This window comes from Eschscholzia californica, unplaced genomic scaffold (assembly GCF_041429995.1).
Source record: "Eschscholzia californica isolate CP2 unplaced genomic scaffold, dmEscCali1.0.p SCAF_6, whole genome shotgun sequence".
In the NCBI taxonomy this organism is placed as follows: Eukaryota; Viridiplantae; Streptophyta; class Magnoliopsida; order Ranunculales; family Papaveraceae; genus Eschscholzia; species Eschscholzia californica.
The window spans coordinates 40275603-40296202 of NW_028238483.1; the positions used below are offsets into that span (position 1 = coordinate 40275603).

The following is a 20600-nucleotide window of genomic DNA, read 5'->3' on the forward strand; positions in this document are numbered from 1 at the left end:
TTGCTTCCCTATTGTCTTGTATGTTAACGAGGGTGTCTTGACGGGGCATGGACAGTTCTTTTTGATGCACTAGAGGGTTAAATATTTACGGAGACAAATATAAGTTAAACATTCAAAAATTAATATAAGTAAATAAACACAAAAAATAGTCAATCATTTCATTAACCCCTTCCTTACGGTTGGGCACATTCATCCCTCTTGAACCACCATACATATCTCCACCCCCTTCGTATGCCAATTGAGTTTGGGTACAGGGTCAATTAAGCATCCCTCTTGCACCACTATACTTATCTCCATCCCCTTCGTATGCCAATTGAGTTTGGGTACATGGATGATGGGTCAGTTAAGTCAGTCGACCACCACTAGAATACAGAGACTAGTTATTTTTTTGTTGAAAATAGACTCAATATTATAAATTTTAACAACACCACCAAATATAACGATTGTTGTATATTTGACTTTTTTTTTAACAATGAAAAATTGTTCTTCACATCTTGTAGGGTTGGTTTTGTTGCAACAAAATAGATACAGGGTTGGTCTGGATGAGTAAATGTCTACTGTATAAATGGGACAACAAAACTAACATCCACAAAAGGCTTCAGCTTAGTCAACGTGTGCTCGGCAAATAGGTCTTCACCCAGTCTTTTGAACTTGTGGCAATTGTTCCGCGACAACAAAAACGCTATATCTCCCATGATCATCTCAACCTGCGAACAACATAAAAAGAAATTCAAACCATTGTGTTCATAAAAATAATCCCGCTTCTAAATTAACTCGAAAAGTCTCAATTGAGAATCTTTTCTGCAATATTTCTTTCATGGTTTATAAAAGTTATGCATGATTCTTTTGTATCTAATTGTTCTTAATCAAGCGCCCTAAACCCATTTACTACAATGGAATGCATCTAATTGTTGTTGATGTTTGGTATTTTCCTAGTGGAGATCCATCTCCGGTTTGGTTCATTTCATCTTTCTTGTTTCTTGATGCAACTTAAATTTCCAGTTATGTCATCAATTAGAGTATTATGATAACGAAGATGGTAAGATTGTGAAACTTTTTGTTTTAATTGTGTGTTTACAATAGTCTATTATTTCAATCTAAGGTTTTGCTTGTTCATCATTATGTGTTTGATGTAATTTATGGTTTTTGTTTAGGTATCTTTTAGGCCATGTTTGGCGCGCGGGAATGGAATGTCATTCCCGGGAATCACATTCCCGTAATGCGATTCCTGTGAATCAGATTATTTTAGTTTAATGTTTGGTTCAACCAGGAATAGGAATTCCATTCCCGATGGATTCCTAACTTGTTGTTTGGTTTGTGTAGGAATAGGAATGTAAATTTTACGAAAGTCATGTTATATCCTTTTACTCAAACTACATAAATTATAGGTCAACTTTGCTATATATATTTTAAATAGTATTGTCTATTCAAATTTATAGATGTGAAATAATAACGTAATACACTAATTTAAGTTGTATTTAAAGATTTATTTAAAATAAATAAGGTCTCGACTAATTTTTTTTAAATGTTATGAAATCGATTTTTAACGAACAAAGAGCGAGAGAGAAGAAAAAAAAAACTAGAGATATGGAGAGAGAGTTACGTTTGAGCGAGAGAGTGGGTGGGAGAGAGAGAGTGTGTTGGTATGGTGGTAGTTGAAACTTGAAACCCTAGATTTTTAAATTTTTTTAGTAAAAATATTATGAGAATTCTAATATTTTATCAAGGATTATTTTGTCCAAAAACATTAAATGAAATCATTCCCGGGAATGGGAATCACAAACCCACCCCCTCCCTGGGTTTGCTATTACCCCATTTCGGGGGAATCCCATTCCTCCAGGAATAGGATTCTCCCTGCATTCCCGCGAGCCAAACAATAGTCGGGAATGTGATTCCCAAGAATCACATTCCATTCCCACGCGATTCCCGCGTGCCAAACATGGCCTTAGGGTTTATTAGTGCATAAATATTGCATCCAGTTAGTGATGCGGAGCAAGCGAGAAGAGAGAGTTACTAGTTTTCTATTTACTTAGTACAATAAAGGTTATGTTTCTTTGTTGGTCTTTTATGGCCTGTTTTGTTGGTCTTTAGGACCCTCTTGCTATTTTCGTTTTTCAGGACCGAGTATTTTGATCATAGACCACTATTGGGAGTTTCTTCATCAACTTACAACTCTCTCTACCGATGTACCGGAATCAGAGGCGCTAACCAGTGTTTTCACACCGACGGTTGACGGCGAGAAGAGGAGAAGGTGAAAGAAGCATCGGTTATAAAACTACCCTTAGATGGTTAGTGGCCACTGCACCAGAAGTAGCCCTCCAGTTAGATTAAGCAGCTCTAGAGGCAACCCACGTGGGCATAACTTGTCTTGTTTGTCCGTTTTTTGTTGTGTCTTTGTTATTTTAAACGTCATGATGTAATTCTCATTAGCCTTTTGACCCTTAAATCAAGTTTGATTTCTAAAAAAAAAAAAGATAAAAATTTACACGTCAATCCAAGATGTTTTTATTTTAAAATTTGGCCTACTAAAAGGCCGGCATAATACAGTACTAGTATGTCAACACTTGATAGCCCAAGTGGTTAAAGTGTTGACATATACTCCAAAGGTACCTGGAGGTCTTGCGTTCGTTCCTCAGAGAAGGTGGAATTTCTGGATTATTGAACTTGGAATTATAGGGCATAAATAATTGTTGATGGGCTTTAGGCCATATGTTAGATGGGCTTTTAGGTCATAGTTAGTTGAGTTTGAGTCAGAGTTTGAGTTAGATCATGTTGCTTTGGTAGTTACAGCTTTGATGTATCAATGCCAATGTAATGACTATCGTAATTCGAAGTCAATTGAAAACATGTATCAAAAAAAAATACAGTACTAGTATATTACCTTTCGCAGATTAAAATTTATTTAATCCAGCGGTTACCCATGCTCCCATTGTGTCTCCTAATAAAACCTAATAATGTAACCCCACTCACTTCATTAGTATATGAAGCTTCCTCTTCCTCCTCTTATTACTTTAGAAATTTCTTGAGAAGAGAGGAAGAGGGGAGATCTAAAAAACAAACATCCAACTTCAGATCTCTCTCTGTATCTCTTCGGTGCTGTTTGTTTTTTATGGGTCTAAATCTGAAGTAGTTGAATCTGATTTGGCTGAACTGAATTCGTTGAATCTGAATTGGCTAAATTGATTTAGAAGTTAGATGTTCGTTTTTTAGATCTTAGTCATTAGTTTGAATTAATATTTTGACATTTTTAACCCTGGTCATCATTTAATTAAAAAAAAAGGAAAACCCTACTTTTTAAAGGTCGTGGCTTTGGGGAATAAAGAATAATCTTCGGGGAATAAAGAAATAATCAATAAAAATTGATTTAGAGGGTATATTCTTCTTTTAATCCAAAAATTGACTTAATCAAACATTGCCCCCTAATCTTCATCTCTCTCCTCTCTCCTCTCTTGTTCTCTCTCTCTCGTTCTCTTACTTATTATCTCTCTCTCTCTCCCACAGTCTCACAACACTAGGTGACACCATAACCCAACAACTATCTCTTTCGTTCTCAATGACTATTTCTCTATCGTTCTCACTTTAGATCTCTCCCTCTTTCATTGTAGATCACTCACATCTCTCTCGCTGTAGACATATCTCTCTAGATTAGTTTCCCTTTCTTTTTATCTCTCTCTCGCAGTCTTCATCTCTGTCTATCGCAGTCTCCATCTCTCCCTCTCTCTCTTGCCTGAGTATCCAAATTTTGTCCTGGGAAGACAGTCCAGCGAGCTTGCCACCCGAATGAGACCGCCTGAACCATGAAAGGTTTGTGGACACGTTGAGCCCAAGCTATGTCGACCCTAACTCGAAAGTCTTAAACCTGATAGGCCAGGCAATTCTAGCAGACTCGGGTGGGCAAGGGGTAACGGAAATTTAGAAATTGTCCGCGCCCATAGGCTTAAATAATACCCGTAGTAGTGTGTATATTATATAGTTTCAATATATAATAAGACTGATTACATTAACGTATTAAAAATCTCCCCTTATCCTTTGTGTAGACAACGATTCAACAATTTTTCGTAACTGCGTTGGACCGACATCATTTTCGAAAAACAGTAAAACAACCGATTCAACAATTCCCAAATAGAAAAGCAACATATTTGCCAACCGTTGGCGTAAAATGTCTAGTTTGTATTATTCTGCTTCAAAAGTAAAATAAAATATTTTATAGCCAAAGATATTCCACACCCAAAATTGTGTCATTTTTATCATGGAAAAATAGAAATAAAAAAATCATTGTTATACTTGTATGGAAAGACGAATTTGGAGAAAGTGTAAGACTTTGAAAGGAATTTTGAAGGACATATCAGGTTGAGGTCCCTCTTTGTCAGGTATTGACATCGGCGTACAAATCTTTTGATAAGTATATGAGCAAGGCATGCATTCTGAAACCCTCGACGTCCCAAATTCAAATTCCAACCGATATAGAATTCATATTTTATTGAATTTAGATTGTTAAATATACAAATAAAGTAGTTTGATGAGGTTTAGGACTCTAGTTAGATGGACTTTAGAGCCTGGTAGTTTAGACCTTTAAAGTTGAAGTAGATGTGATGTTTATTAGTGCATCTTAATGATGTACAATCCCTTTCTAAATAATTCGTAAATCCTTCCAAAAAAAAAAAGTATCCCTAAATTTATAGGGTTCAAAGAAGAAGATGGTAAGAAGCTAGGGGGCAAAAAGGAATGAGCCCAAAGATGAAATTGGATGTGTTTTTAATTAGTCTTATTGATGAAGTAGGATTAGGGCAAAAAGACACACTCCCTCCCCCTCTCTCTCTCTCTCTTCTCAAGTTTGAAGTTGTTGGAAAGATCTTCTAACTAGGGCAATCGGAGTCTCTTGCCGGGTTGATCTTCTAACTAGGGCAATCGGAGTCTCTTGCCGGGTTGATCTTCTAACTAGGGCAATCGGAGTCTCTTGCCGGATTGATCTTCTAACTAGGGCAATCGGAGACTCTTGCCGGATTGATCTTCTAACTAGGGTAAGTAGTAGTAGTACCTTTCATCATACCAGTAGTTTTGATCTTCTAACTAGAGTAATTAGGGTAAGTAGTAGAATGATTTCGACACAAACTGAAGATTCTGTTTTGAGTAAATTCAATCTTATTGATCTTGTTTCTTCTTCATCAAGATATTATGATGATTGGTTCATATTTGAGATACTAACCAGACTCCCTGTCAAAACCCTAATTCGTTTTAAGACTGTTTCTAAAAAGTGGTGTTCTTTAATTGAAAAAGATCAAAACTTTATTGATTCACACCTTCTTAACCGTTCTAAGACCAGTTTTCGTCGTCTATTTATCGTCAATCGTCAATCCTGTACCGAGGACGGCAGAGAGATGGAAGGAACTGTGTGGTTATTTTGATCTAAGGACCAAGTGGGACAATGGGCATGATAACGAGTCATACATTATAGCTGACCTAATATTGTATCAAGGCTACAAAGATGACACTTCTGCTACAAATGTTGTTATGGTTGACACAGTAAGGGAGGTGATATCGACCTCTTACGATTACGTTTCGAACCCTGTGAACGGTTTAATATGTCTCATTGAGTCACATAGCAAGTATGTTGTTCGTATATGCAATATCAGTACTGGAGAGTTGTCACAATGGTTTGAATCATCATTGTTATGCGAAGAAAAAGATTGTAATGGCAACCGTCGTAGCTATAGGATGGACAACTATCGCAATGCAAAGCCAAACTACCAATTTGGTTTTGCTCCTTCCACTAATGAACACAAATTGGTCTGTTTGTGGAAGGTTTTTTCTCAAGATCTTGGAAGAACATGTTTGATTTGTGAGGTATTGACAATAGGACGTCAAGGTATGAATGGTGTTATTTATTGGAGCACTTTTGACCTTCATAATGACATATGGGATAGTAAATCTCGTCCTGTATGCATAGTGGCATTTGATGTAGGAAGGGAGAAGTTTAGGACAATCACAGTCCCTGATTTCATCCTTGATCAACCTGGAGATGATTTTGAATTAGATATCAACCCCCTCCACAGTGATTCACATTCTACTTATTTTAGTGAGCTTGTTAAATTATTAGAAGTGAGTGGACGTTTAGCTATGTTAGTTAGAATGGACAATTGTATGTTCAAGATGTATATTTATGAAGATGATAATTACAAGTTAGAAGAAGAGATCAACAAGAAGTCTGTTGGTAGCGAAGGTAGTTTTTCAAGTAATAACAATGGAAGATGGAGTGAAGCGAGTAGTGTCACATTGCCTTTTAATTTGGGAAAGGAATGTGGTGTTAGGTTTTGTAAGTTTGTAGGATCAGATGATGAAATAATCTTAACATCATCTGAGGGATGGAATTGTGATAATGATGTGGGGAAGAAAAAATGTGTGTCTTTTTATTCTTACAATTGGAAGAACGGTAGTTGAAGGGAGTTTGAAGTACGTGGAAACACCTCGTCATTTCCACATTTATGCACCAATTGTTTCGTTACTACTTTCTCGGAGAGCCTTTTGCATGTTAACAATGACAAAGCTCGCTCCTAGCGCATCGTAGTGGATGGATCAAATTTCATTCCGTCCTTGTGAACAGTAAGATGGCTTCTTTTAATTCATTTTAACATGCCTTGTGGTTAAGTTTTCTTTTATGATAAAGGAGAAAACATTAGTAGGAGTGGATGCCGTGAACCGATGTAACTCTTAATCGTATTCCTACTGTCTTGTGTATATTTTAGAGAGATAAACAGGTGGCGAAAATTTCAGAGAGTGATCCTCAACCTATAACATTCCTTGAGATTAATAGACAAAGCCATAGAGTTCTTTCACTAGAGAAATTATTTGTCATTGAAGCGGCTAAAAAGGACCAAATTTTATTTGATGCTTCATTTATCTCTTCATCTAAATGGGCATGTATAGGAATTATAGCTTTCAATAGTCATGGGAATGTACTGCAGGCTCAACAAACTCGATCACATATAGATTAATAGACGAAGGAGAAGTCATGGCGGCTCACAAGGCTACATCTTTGGCACTTTTTGGTGGTATATCCATACTCTTAGTTGACATGTTGCAGGAGAAAGACACTACATTGCAGTGGACATCTTTTTGGATTGTAGATCAGATCAAGCGATTGTCCAATCAACGGAACTCTTTTCATTTTGTTTATGGCTTACTCACTCTCTAAGTTAGCTGTATAAGAAAATTGACCATTTCATAATATTGTGAGGATAAAGGCATGAAATTCATTTGTTATTTTTGTTATTGGAAAATTGACCATTTAGATCAAATTTACGGATTTGATAGTTTTTAGATGTATAAGAAAATTCAGGGTATTTTCTCAGACATCTGTTTTTTCTTTCGAATATCTGAAATGGATTTGAAAAAGGGTTTGGAAATTGCACTGTCGAGCTGAAACTCCTCTTTGCCCGTCACTTATGGTCACGTACAGTTTGTTAGAAAGTAATTCTGAAACTAACGAATCTTGGAAGGAGACTAGGGTTATTTATTCCCGAAGGAGACTGCCCGGACCACAAAAGGGTTACGGGCGCAATGAGCTTGAACCTGGCTTACCCGGCCTGTGAAGTTGGGTTCCAATAGGCGGGACACAGGTGAGCCCCTTACGTGAGTCCAAGCCCGAAAACTCGAATAGAAGCATGCGACCATCGACCTGAGAACCCCCTTGACGGCATGCCAAAGTTAATAGATTCAATGACTGAGATTACACTTCTCTTCAAGAGAGAGTCTCAGTTGTTGATTAACAATCTCAGTCCTATAAATCCTAAAATCAACGTTATATATAGCACCCCATTCTCCATTAGTATTTCATTTTCTGTTCCTTCTTGTTCCTTTCAATCTCTCACAGACCCTGTACTCTGATTTTCGACATACTCGAGCGCTCTTGGCACATGATTCTCTGTCGTTTTTGTTGTTCGACTTCCTTTCAAGTTTTATCGTTAGTATTTCATTCTCTGTTCTTTCTTGCTAATTTTATATTTATATTACTTTCTGTTACGTTTTCTTAAAATATTGAGTTGTGGATATCATGGAATAATATTTTATTTGTATATATGGTTTGTATTTAGTGTTTCTTTCTTTCATCGAGTGGTGATGAAATTGGATGATAAAACTTTTTGAATGCTAGTCTGTTACCCAGTCCGAAACGGCCGAGTCCCATAGAAAAAGTAGTCCAGCTCGAAGCTCAGCTGTTTATAGTCGGGTAATTTTGTATGGGAGGACTTGTGACAAGACAAACACCAGCATTCACAGGTGATGTTATATACTTGTGTAGAGTAATTCCTTTTCGCTTTCGAGTGTACAAATCTGACTTGTCTCCTATTCGAACCTAGTTTTTTTTTTTCTGTTAAAGTTATTCGAACCTAGTTCATTTACATTTTACTAGTTTAGGATAAAGTATCAATTTCAACATAGTCAACCGTTTAAGCTTTCAGGGTTTCAAAACGGCAAGAAACAGAGAAACCACCTTTACAGAGTTTGAGAATATAAATATCAAAATCTTAATCGACATTTCTTAGTAGGTGGGTGCCTGATGATTGCTCGACCAGATTGGAGGCAACTGGTAGTAGGAATTTTCTTCTGAAGCTGGAGAACCCCATAGAGTAGAGCCTCAGCTGTTGGTGGAAACCAGGGATATATATATATATATCAGACTACAGAAGCCACTGTCGTTTGCACAGCTACCCATGGAGATGACCTAACGTGGCTCGGGCATTTGATTATAAAACCTGAAAATCAGTTCAAAATAGTGTCATAATCGCCTCTCTGTGTGAAATTCTGTTGATATGCATAAAAATAGAACCTAAATCTAGAAAAGGTTTATAACACTTAAGTGAATGCTATTGCTTCTTGTTTCGTATTTGTGTTGTATCGACCAATTTGTATCTCGTACTAGGTATTCGGATGATCTTGCTTGATGATCGAATCATCTTAGTAGATGTAATGTGAGACTTTATATTCATATTAGCCACATAATCCTGTTAGATCGTTTCAGTATGTATAATGTCAGTGTTAAAACAAGCTTCCTTCGCACCACCCACCCCCAGTTCTTTCTAGGTTCTGTTTGATACCTATGAAAATAAGATGGGCAAACTGATTTTCTTATGAAAATCGTTTTCCATTATTTCTTAATTTTCTCATATTATTACTCTTGAGTAGGGCCGGTCCGGATTTTTATGAGGCCCGAAGCAGATTTAATATATATGTGGTCCTATACCTTTTTTTTTGTTGAAAGGTGGTCCTATACCTTTGTTACGTGCATATATAAATTTCTCTCCCAAATAATCTATAAATTTTTAAGGCTTTGAACGAATTTGAACATAATAAAGTCTGTCTGTACATATTATGCAAGATTTAGACACATGTTTTTGCACAATTATTCATAATTTACATGGGTTTCCACATGAAGACGGACTTTAAAAAGTAATCAACATGTATTTTTACCAAGATTAATAGGAAGTTCGACTCAATTTCTACATATAATATATACATAATAATATAAGAATTTTAATCATCCAAAATTTCCAGTTGCGTAAGAAATGTTCTTAGACGATCTTTTTGGACAAAAAGTATTTCAAAATTTTACAGCAATATTTTGGTGAGATTTTTATTTCGATTATAATAAATAGGTTGATGTAGATTATTCTTTTTTTTTTCAACAAAAAAAATTTATCTATATTATTTATTTTCGTCGGGATCGTTTACATGATACTCTATAAAATCTTGTCAGAGTTATGATCTATTATCTTTGCTTAAGTTTTAAACCCTTTGCAGTTTTTCTCCTTCAAATTCTCTACGAATTTCTTCGAATTTCCGAAAGTGAGGGGGAGGGAGAGTCGGAGAAAGAGAAGAGAGGTATATGAATGAAGGAATGAGCGATGAAGAAGAGAAGGAAGGAAGAGGTAGAGATGTGTGTGTGACTCGCTGACAAATGCATGAACGACAATTTTTGTATGCATATGCAAATCATGTTTATAATGAAGATGATTTAGAGTTGGGAGAAAGTTGGGAGAAAGGATAACGAGAAAAACAATTTGAAAAAAAAAAGTAAAAGGAGAAAGATGAAACTGAATGTTAAAATTTTTGCTAATGAGAATACAATTTTGGGGCCAAATCATAGTGTTGGATAAATATGAGGGGTTAAGTGTTGTAGTTGGTAATAATTAGGGCCCCATCTCGTAGTTGGTCCGAACTATGGGCCAAAAAAAAAATTCAAAGTTAGGTGAAAATTGAAACCGGGTCAATTTTGGGGGCCCAATGTGCGGACGTGCAGAACAACTCTTTGAAGTCACCAAAGTGCTTCTTGTTGTGAGGCCTGGATATATGTTTTTAGGCACCCATTAAGAAAGACTACACATGAGATTGTGGCACATAACCAAGACATTGTCGTGGCTTGCTCGTGCCTGCTCGATCAAGGCCTATCCGTGCTTAACCAAGACATTGTCGTGGCGTTTCATGTCTAATATTATATTTTTCTTTTGTACCCATCAAAGACCTTTATGGACTCAGGGACTGGGTTGTACTCTTTCACAAACTAACTACATAATGGTTTTCCCATCAACAAACTAGATCGAATTTCAGGGAGGTTAGCCATAACACAATTCATATTTAGTCTAATTTAAAACTAACAGAATTTCACGGACTGGCTTTACTTAACAGAACTACAATTCATATTTAGTTTTAGAACTACAATCTAAAACTAACCCAACTACAATTGAACATGGACTAAGAAACATGGAAATCCTAAATCATCAAACTAGGAAACACTACTGAACATTGATCGTCCTTCTTTTCTTCACTGCCCCTGCATCTATTTGATCATCTTCTCCTTCAAACTTCTTGTTTGAGATCTTCGAGGGGCGTGTTTAACTTGATATCAACAGTATTGTTAGGTCGAATCAAATGAACTACAAAATAAAAAGAAGTGTTAATTAAGTGATAAAACAATAACTTTTAATTTTAATTATAAAAAAACCAATGATAAGATACCTTTTATCTCTTTCAACAAAAAAAAAAAAAAAAAAGATACCTCTTATCTTACCACCACATTTTACTAGCTCGACACCATGAATATTAGGTTCGTGTGGGTGGCTAGAATCAATCATGGCCTTCTTAACCAAGTTGCGAATTTCGGGCCATTGCATGCTCATATGATAATTTCGAAACACATTTTCAGATATAGTCGTCCCACTACCAGAAAAAAATGTTGTTCCGGTCACACATCGGTAAAAAGGTTCCGAACCATGAGTAATTTGAGTATACCAAACCTCGGGAGTGTTGTTTTCATATCCGGCCACCACAATAGTAGAAACAGCTGCCTTTTCACCATCTTTAGGTTTTTTAGGAGCCTTGCGTACCCATTCGTCACGGATAGCAACTACACACTCCCTCACACACATCGGATTGGTTCGCTTAGCATTCTTTAATTTCACTTTTTCCACAGCTCGTTCGCATGCTACAGAACTTCCTGACATCATGCAGGATAAGTAGTGAGGTTCTTCAGAGAGGACAAAAATCTTGTCCATATGACAATATTTTCCATGTTCGTTACCGCCCAATGAATCAATCGCGAAATAGATTCCATCGGCATTCTTCAACAAGATCAACGTAGTCCCATACATATCAAGAGCCATGTTGTTAAATAAAATGTGATCAGATGACAAACTTTAACAAGAAGAAAAGAGACATGAAGAAATAAGTGAGATCTAGTCCCTTATATAGGACTTCCATTCGAAATGGGTTATGAAGCAGATTCAAACAGGTCATTTTGAAATTTGAAAATGAAATTGCAACAATAAGGGCATCAGATTGGGACATTTTCAACAATGCATACAGCAAAAGTGGTAACTGGTGAGGGCATCTAACATTTCCCAAATGAGGTAATTTGGTGTTACCGAAATCTCAAGCCAGAGATTCAAATTATAGAAAAGAATGAAAGATGACACTTTATTCTTTCTTCAAGCTAGCCGCTCTCAAATCTTAAAGATCAAAGACATCCTAATTTGGTACGAGGCAGCCTCAGGCCTGAAGATCAATTTTTCCAAAAGTCAAGTGATTGAGGTGGGCGAGGTTCATGAGCTGGATGAGTTAGCAAGGCTGTTCGGTTGTGTCACAGGATCCCTTCCTACTTCTTACCTTGGGCTACCATTAGGTCATGGGTATAAGTCGAAGAAGCTATGGGACCCAATTTCGGAGAAAGTTTCGGGCAAATTATCGTCGTGGAAAGCCAAGACTCTGTCTCGGGGAGGTAAGGTGACACTGATTTTGGCCGTTCTATCAGCTCTCCCCATCTATTTTCTGTCTCTCTTTTCGATGCCCATCGGTGTGGTTTCTAATATAGAAAAGAGTTTCAAAAACTTTCTTTGGAACTCGGGAGAAGAGGGGAAGAAAATTCATTGGGTGGCTTGGGAGTTGATTTGTAAACCCAAAGCGATGGGAGGTTTAGGAATCAAAAATCTCAGGATTATGAATGACGCTCTTTTATCCAAGTGGTTATGGCGTTTCGGGACCGAAAGAGATAGGTTATGGAGGACCATCATCGGTCAAAAGTATGGGGAAGCTTGTGGCGGCTGGATTTCTCTTCCACCGAAAGGAACCTATGGATGCTCGGTTTGGAAAGGAATCTACAAGCGTTGGGATTTATTTCATGCCAGGACCATGATCAAGGTTGGTTCCGGGACTAATACCAAGTTCTGGCAGGACTCTTGGGTAGTGGAGAAACCTCTTCGAGAGGTTTTCCCCATATTATTCCGCACGTGCGTTAACAATGAAGGCAAGGTATCCGATTTCTTTAACTCAGTGGAAGGGGTATGGACGGTCACTTTGAGACGCGAGCTTAGAGAATGGGAGATGGAGGATTTCAATCGATTGACTGTTTTATTGGACGGGGTTACTTTATCAAGCAGCCTGGACGTGAGGGTATGGAGTTCATCTAAATGCAAGGAGCTTTCGGTTAAGTCTTGTTACGATGCCTTGGCGGAATGCACGGATCAAGAGTCCAAGGTCTTTGTGGATGTTTGGAGAAGGAATGTTCCGCAGAGGGTGTCTTTTTTTCTTTGGGCTTTATGTTTAGATCGGATCCCGACAATCGACTTATTGAGAAGGCGGGGGGTTGTAACCCCTAATAGATGTCCGCTGTGCAAGAAAGATGAGGAATCAGGACCTCACCTATTTATTCATTGCGACATAGCATACCATGTGTGGCGTTATTTTATTGGCTCGTTGGGATTCTCGTGGGTAACCCCAGCCTCAGTTTCAGATTTATTGGCAGCGTGGGGAGGATACAAAGGGAGAAACCCGATCATGAATATGATTCCAAAGGCGATTCTTTGGGCCGTTTGGAAATCTAGGAACGCGGCGATTTTCACCGATAAGACGGGGACTACGGAAGATATAATATTTTCAGCGAAATGCTTTGTGTACCACTGGAGCCGTAACATGCCAAGGGTTAAATATAGAGGGTTCGCTGACATTGTGGGAAATTGGGGGGCTTTCATCTTATCGATGTAGAACTGCTACCCTTGTGGGGTGTGGGGTGTGGGGTTCGGGCCTATGATAGGGTCGTACCTTTGTGGTCTGTGGGGGATTTGCTCTCTTTTTTCTTTTCTTCCTGGACTCGGTTTTAAAGCCTTGGCGACCTTTGTCGCAGTTTCCGCCTCTTTAGGCTTGTAAATTCTCTGTTTTTTCTTCTTCTCTTTCAATTCAATCATATTATTCAAAAAAAAAAAAAAAAAAAAGAAAGAGAGAGACAGACCCCATAATCCTTACTCTCTCCCTATTTTTCTTTCACACTTATCCATTAGACGCTCATTCCATCTTCAAAAAAATTTGGAGAGAAAGAAATATATAGATTTGATAACTTAATATCTCTATCCATTAATCTCTACCTACATCTCTTCTTCCTCACATCTCAAATGATAATTGTGAAGACATTAGGGGGGAGGGGAATAGGTAGAGAATGCTTTATATATAAAATAGAGTGAGTGGGGGTGGGAGTGGGGGCTGTTTTATATTATTAGTATTTTAGGGTTTAGAGAACGTCCAAATCTTATCCTATCATGTCGAGTATTATATCTAAACGGCTATCTGTTTCAACAAAAGAAAAAAATGTCTAGAACCTATCTATGTTAGTCACTGCTTGCACTAACGAATCGTGCATTACTATGAATAACAAACTTCTTATTTGTGTCTTCCATAATTAAAAGTAAATATCCTACACGATTAGGATTGAATGAATTCAATTAACCATAGCTCATAGAATACGGAATTTCGGCTTCAATCCATAATCAAGTAATTATAAAATTCTAAGTCATCCTTAATCGACTAATTGAATTAACAATTTAGTAAACAATTCTTGTGTCAATTTATCAGTCCATAATTATAAAACTATAACAAATTCATAACAACTAATGGCATTATTGTTTTTTGTGTCAATTTGGTTGGAGTAAACTATATAAATCAAAAAAGAAATGTTGATCCATTATTAACCCTAATGATCACCAAATCCAACCAAATAACTTCTAAATACACAGAAAATTTGACCAAAAAGATCCATCTAATTTCGATTACTATTTTGTATTTTTGTGTATACGTGTATTGTATGAATAGTGAACATTGAATTTTTTTTGTTTTCATTTTTTTGTTGAAAGGTGAACATTGAACTTAATGTTTGTATTATTGCATGTTTCTTGTAGTTTTGTACATGTGTATTGTATGAATGGTGAATATTGAACTTAATGTTTGTATCATTGTTAGTCCTCTAGGTTTTGAAATTCTAGCTCTGCCTTTGCACACAATCGAACCTGAAACTTCTTAAATCTTGGAATTTATGTCAATGTAAACAACTCTTTGAACAATCAAGTGTGGACAATGTTTTTAAGTTTCGTAAGTGTCTTTGATAATCATTTTATAATAGAGCGTATGGCTATCTCATAATGTATTAAAGTTAGTACAATTTTGGCATTTAAAAAAAAAAAGGAAAGAAAACTTCTTCTGAAGCTACCAATTAGGTTCCTAAAACTCAATGTTGGCTGAACATTTTTTTTTCCTCAAGACTGGTACACATAGTTCAACAAAAAAAAAAAAAAAAAGACTGGTACACACTTATTAGACCTATGCCTTGATGCCAAAAGGACTCTGATTATTTTGTAAAACCATGATTCATATTTATACAAAATATAATAGATTATACATATGGAAACAAAATTATAGTACTTATTTAGAGGCCATGGAGACAAAATTGTACTACTACTATTAGTACTATTCAAAATAGGAGGAGTAGGTGGGGGTTTATAACAAAGGTGAAGTGGGTGAGGTTGTTTATTGGAGTACTTTTGGGGCTAGACAGAGAAAGAGGAGCAAACACACACTGTTGGATCAAGTTTTTCATCAACGGCATTTATGCCTTTTAAAATTTTCAAAATAAAAAATCTCTTGTCTGACTGATGTGACAATATCATCGTCATCATAATCATATCACGTGAATCTTAAAACTGGTCATCTTCCCCCCACTTGCCTATGCGCGCCCCAAGATCTGATTTTGTCATACCAAACATCTCATCTCATATTTATTAAAAATCAATTTTATTTATTTTGCCTCTTAAGGAATGGATGACCACCTCAACAGATGACCATCTTTCTCTTTTTTTTTTGTTGAAAGAACAGATGATAGTTCAACAAAAAAAAAAAAAAAACAGATGACCATCTTTCAATATGAAAAGGTGGAGGAGGAGGAGTGTTTATAACAAAAAATAAAAGACAGAAAGAGAGGAGCATGCATGCAAACCGTTGGATCAAATATTTCATCAACGGTATTTATGCCTTTCAACAAAAAAAAAAAAAAAAAAAAATAAGTTTTCACAATTTCAAAATTGAAATCTCTTGTTGAAGGTGGGTCTATTCCTCTGCTCTTGAATGACATTTTGATCTCTCTTTCTCTCTCTCTCTAACTCTCTCAGTAATGTTATATTCTCTCACTTACCCACACCACAATTTCTCACAGAGAAACTCATTTAGAGAGGAAGAGAAAATTCAATTAGAAAACTCCAGAAGCAGAGAATCATATAAAGATCAGCTTTTTTTTTTTTTGCAGAGAACCCAGACAGAGAAAACTAAATATTTAACTCAACCAGAAATAGATAGATGATATAAGAAAGAAGCAAGTGATGTGACAAATCATCATATCATGTCAAATGTTAAAACTGGCCAACTTCCCCACTTGTGACTTGCCCATGCTCATATGCACGCCCCAAGATCTTGTTTTGTCCAATCACCATCTTTCTAAAATTAATTTTGTTTTACCTCCAGGCACAGGGGTCCGAGTCCAAAGCTAGCAAAATTAATTTTGTTTTATCCAGAAAATAATAATTAGTTTCTAATTGCTATTTATAACATGAATCATGTTGTTGCTTAGTGGTTTAATGTTCAATTTTGTACGAAAAATCAGGGGATGGTCTCCTTTAAATTTTAACTGTTGATTTATTTTTTTCTCCATTCCTTTTTTTCTTGCCGCAAATTCTTTCCCCATTTACTCTTTTCCAAAAATTTACACAATATATCTCTTTACCTTTTTTTTCTTTTTTTAAGTCTATAAACATCGTATTATTTATAAAACATCATTTACAGAATGAGAAGCAAAATTACAATACCAAAGTAAAGAACAGTAAATTTTAACTTTAAGCATACTCTTCGAATTGTAATTTTCAGGACGGTAAATAAAACCGTCTCGAGCTTAGAACTAGCAATATATCTGCCAACTTGCGACCATATCCATAATCATTGGAAATGAAGAAACCTATCTGCTGATGTCAAAAAATAGTCTTCCGTTATATCAGCATGATAAAGGGAATAGATGCATGACAGACTCCGTTATGATAGTATATTCTATCGGTTGAGTGGTGATTCCTTCGTCTGCTCCTAATTCCAGTTATGGTCCTCTGTCTTTGGCTCCTGCTCCCTCTTCTTGCTTCAGCTCTAGCTCATGTTCCTCGATTTTCGAGGGAGGAAACCGACAAAGGGTTCGGAAACCGCTCCGACACCCGAAATAACAAGACGAAGATCACAGGAAAGTAAAAATGGGTATTTAGGGCGTTCTTTCTCCTCTCTTTTGGCCTTTCCTCTGTATTAGTTGTTAGGTTTTAAACCACCCAAATATTTCAATATGTAACTATGTGGAAAACTACTATCTGCTAGGGTTGGGAAAATCCAAAAACCAGAGACCCTTCATGTGTGCCCAAGGTGCCCTTTGACAAGACATTGTTAAGAGGAACTTAATTAGATATTGGCGTCGATGGAAATTTCCGAGGTGCCCTTTGACATGATATAAGCCCGGTCCGGACTGGTTCCCTCCCCTACTCCCTGCTGCAAAATAATATTTTGAATAGAATAGTTCTTGTTGTCGTCAAATTCTGATTTTTTTTTCTAGGAAATAGTGTCGGATATTTACAAATTTGCAGCTCTCTAACATTGTTAAGGAGCCTCTTTAGATCTGGGTCAACTTTCTACAACAATAAGTCCTATTTTGTTCTACAAATAAATCACCCATGCTTTATTTAAGAGTTTAACTTTTGATTGAAGTACAAGAAGACAAATGTTACATTCTATGCTTATTTGAGCTTGCGCCTTGTTGAAAGAGTTCCATGGTCTATGTGTTTGTAATGTAGACCAAGAATAGACGTACAATTTTTCCGTTAGTCGCTTTAATGCATTTTTTGTCTAGTTTTGTTTAATAACGTTTATATCGTTGTCTTGTGGTCTGTAGGAAATACAACTTGGTGTATCAGTAGGCTCGCATCCACTTCGATGTTATGTTTTGATGTGTTTGTTAGGATTTGTCTTAGTTTAGAGACCTCAGTTTAACAATGATGTGGTAGTGAGTTATTTTTAAGGAGATGCCCGATAGTCATTGTATATGAAGGTTGCATATACAGTCTAACAAACTTATTATTTGAACCACTAATAATCCAAAGCCAAATATAATTAGAAAGATTGGGAAATAAAACCATCTGACTTGTCGCTCTCAATAGTCATGAGATGATCAATTTAGGGCGATTTTTTTGTCGAGGGATGCCCTTATTACACTCTTTGTCTCAAAAGGATGAGAACCAACTATGTAGCATTTACATAGAGAATTTCAGTATTGTATACGTCATTAATCCGATCCTTGGTAAGAACTATCCTTAATAACGAACTTGCAAAGTGAATCTGTTTATCAAAAAGAAATTTGTTGTTCGTATCCTGCTTCACCTTAATTGTTATTTGAATTAAAAAACAGAATAAATTTTTGTTAAAAATTAGTTTTGGTCTGAGTGGGGCTCGAATCCAAAACTTCCTGAATGTGGCTGCCCAAATTATTCGATATATGATGTCTAATTAACTCATGTATTATATGATGCGGCTGCCCAAATTGCATGTGGTGATGGCTGCCCATTAAATAATATCCAAGTGTATTTTGTATTGTAGAGAGTGCCTATCAGATTTCCCCGTGAAGTTCTAGTTTGCTTTGAGACGAAGCAATTTAGTTGCCACCTAGTCAACCCTTGATAGCCCAAGTAGTTAAAGTGTTACATATATTCCAAAGGTACCAAGAGGTATCGAGTTCGATCCCCAGAGAAGGTGAAATTTCTGGATTATTGAACTTGGGATTATAGGCCATAAATAATTGTTGATGGGCTTTAGGCCATATGTTAGGTGGGCTTTAGGCCATAGTTAGTTGAGTTTGAGTCAGAGTTTGAGCCAGTTCATGTTGTTTTGGTAGTTACAGTGCTTATCATATCTTTGATGTATCAATGTCAATGTAATGACTATCGTATATCGAAGTCAACTTAAAAACATGTATAAAAAAAAAAAATTAGTTGCCAGGTGGACCTTTAACAAGCTTCCCCATTCCAACGCACTAATTTCACTCCAGCTCACCTCATCTTTCCCTCCTTATCCAAATGGAGTATATATATACAAACTCCACCATTGTTTATAGTTAGTTGAAATTTAAGAGCTTGAGTGAGAAGGTACAATTAAGAAGTGAGTTTTAACAGTGAGCAATAAAATCGGTTTTTGAGAAGGCCGCGGCTTTAGGGAGTAAAGAAAATTCTCCGGAGAATAAAGACTTTTCTTAAAACTAGTCAAATAAGATTGACTTTTTATGTTTCTTTTTATTGCTAAGGGGCTTCTAATTTTAGAAGATGCTATAAAAAAGGCTCTTCCATCTCATCACCTCTCTCTGCCACTTCATCTTCTCGACACCTCATCATCTTCTCCGGCGAAAGTCGCCGGCCGGCAACCTTCAAACATAAAAAAAAAAAAAAAAATTGTTCTCTCTCTCTCTTGTGTTACTTACAAAATTAACAAGCAATAAATCACCCTAAGAAAATCCACACTCCAACAGTAATAATATCATATTCTCTATACTCAGGATTCCAAAATTCAGATATTAGACGAATTGTTCTATAGGAAAATTAATATCGATTGACAAAAAGGCACGATTTTGCACCATAGAATTCTTCAATAGATAGCCTGTTGGTTAAGTACTTAAGAAATCAAAATCACAACAAGCAGGCATGAGAAGTAAGTTAAGCTAGCAATCAATCATGAAAACAACAAAACCCTAAAACAAATTCCGCTAGAATCAAAACTTTTTAACGGAACTTAAAATTGGGAAAAGATAAAAACCAAATAATGAAACAAAACCCACTTACCACTTCAAAAACCCTCCTTTTCTTGGACTTCATGGTGAATTTACAGAAGAAGCATTGCCCGAATGTTTAAAAAATAAAACCTAAAAGAATCGATCGTCGATTAACGATCAATCAGAATTCGAGGACGAAGGTAATTGAAACTGATCGAGTGACGAAGGGGTTTGTCTTCTTTCTCGGCCAAGATATCGGGTAGTTGATATGAAATACGAGAGAAGGGAGAGGCAAGAAAGAGAGAGACAGACCTTTTCTCTCTAGATCTGTGAGAGAAAAGAAAAAAGAAAATTTAGAGAGATAGAGAGGAGAGAGAAAATTTATTTATTTTTTTAATGTTTGAAGGTCGCCGGCCGGAAAATTGGCCGGCCGACGACTTTCGCCGGAGAAGATGATGAGGTGTCGAGAAGATGAAGTGGCAGAGAGAACAGATGAGATGGAGGAGAACTTCCAAAACAATGTATTCTGTATTCCCCATAAAAATTTATTCCCCGGAGAATTTTCAAAAAAAATCTGGATTCCCTCGAGAAGTTATTCCCCGGAGAATTTTCTTTATTCCCCAAAGCCGCGGCCTTTTGAGAATCATAAGCTTATTTAGGGCAATTCTAATGTGGGGGCTCGGGCTCCCAATTTTAGGAGTCCCTGAATTTTGGGAGCCCTTAGGGCCTTTCTCAATTCCAACGTCGGACTCCCAATCGGGGCTCCCAAATCAAAATAATATACGTGTGTGAAATTTTGATTTTAAATTTCGACTATAAATTATTAAATTTCGACTATGAATTAAAATGTGATATTATTCGAGAGAGATAATTTCAAAAAGATAAACACAAAAAAACAATAAATTTTTTATAAATACTTAAAAAAGAAATATTTAAAATAATAACAAAATTTAAAAAA

The 20600-nt window shown here is 36.4% G+C and overlaps 2 protein-coding genes across 2 annotated transcripts; one reads left to right on the plus strand and one right to left on the minus strand.

The window, feature by feature from the left end:
• Positions 1 to 4783: 4783 nt before the first annotated feature.
• On the plus strand, positions 4784 to 7348 carry LOC147534829 (uncharacterized). The gene is made up of 2 exons (XM_086645387.1): positions 4784 to 6600; positions 6963 to 7348. Exon 1 carries the CDS (start codon positions 5512 to 5514, stop codon positions 6436 to 6438), a length of 927 nt encoding a protein of 308 aa, XP_086501513.1. The 5' UTR covers positions 4784 to 5511; the 3' UTR covers positions 6439 to 6600; positions 6963 to 7348.
• A 3323-nt stretch (positions 7349 to 10671) lies between these two features.
• On the minus strand, positions 10672 to 11776 carry LOC147534830 (uncharacterized). The gene is made up of 2 exons (XM_086645388.1): positions 11051 to 11776; positions 10672 to 10928 (listed from the first exon to the last, which is right to left on the minus strand). The coding sequence occupies exons 1-2, from the start codon at positions 11652 to 11654 to the stop codon at positions 10852 to 10854; spliced, it is 681 nt and encodes a 226-aa protein (XP_086501514.1). The 5' UTR covers positions 11655 to 11776; the 3' UTR covers positions 10672 to 10851.
• Positions 11777 to 20600: the final 8824 nt, after the last annotated feature.

Coding starts and splice junctions, on each gene's coding strand:
- LOC147534830 (XM_086645388.1), bottom strand. CDS start 11,654: ATGGCTCTTGATATGTATGGGACTACGTTGATCTTGTTGAAGAATGCC. Junction 10,929..11,050: donor ATGTGGTGGTAAGATAAGAG/GTATCTTTTTTT, acceptor TTTATTTTGTAG/TTCATTTGATTCGACCTAAC.
- LOC147534829 (XM_086645387.1), top strand. CDS start 5,512: ATGGTTGACACAGTAAGGGAGGTGATATCGACCTCTTACGATTACGTT.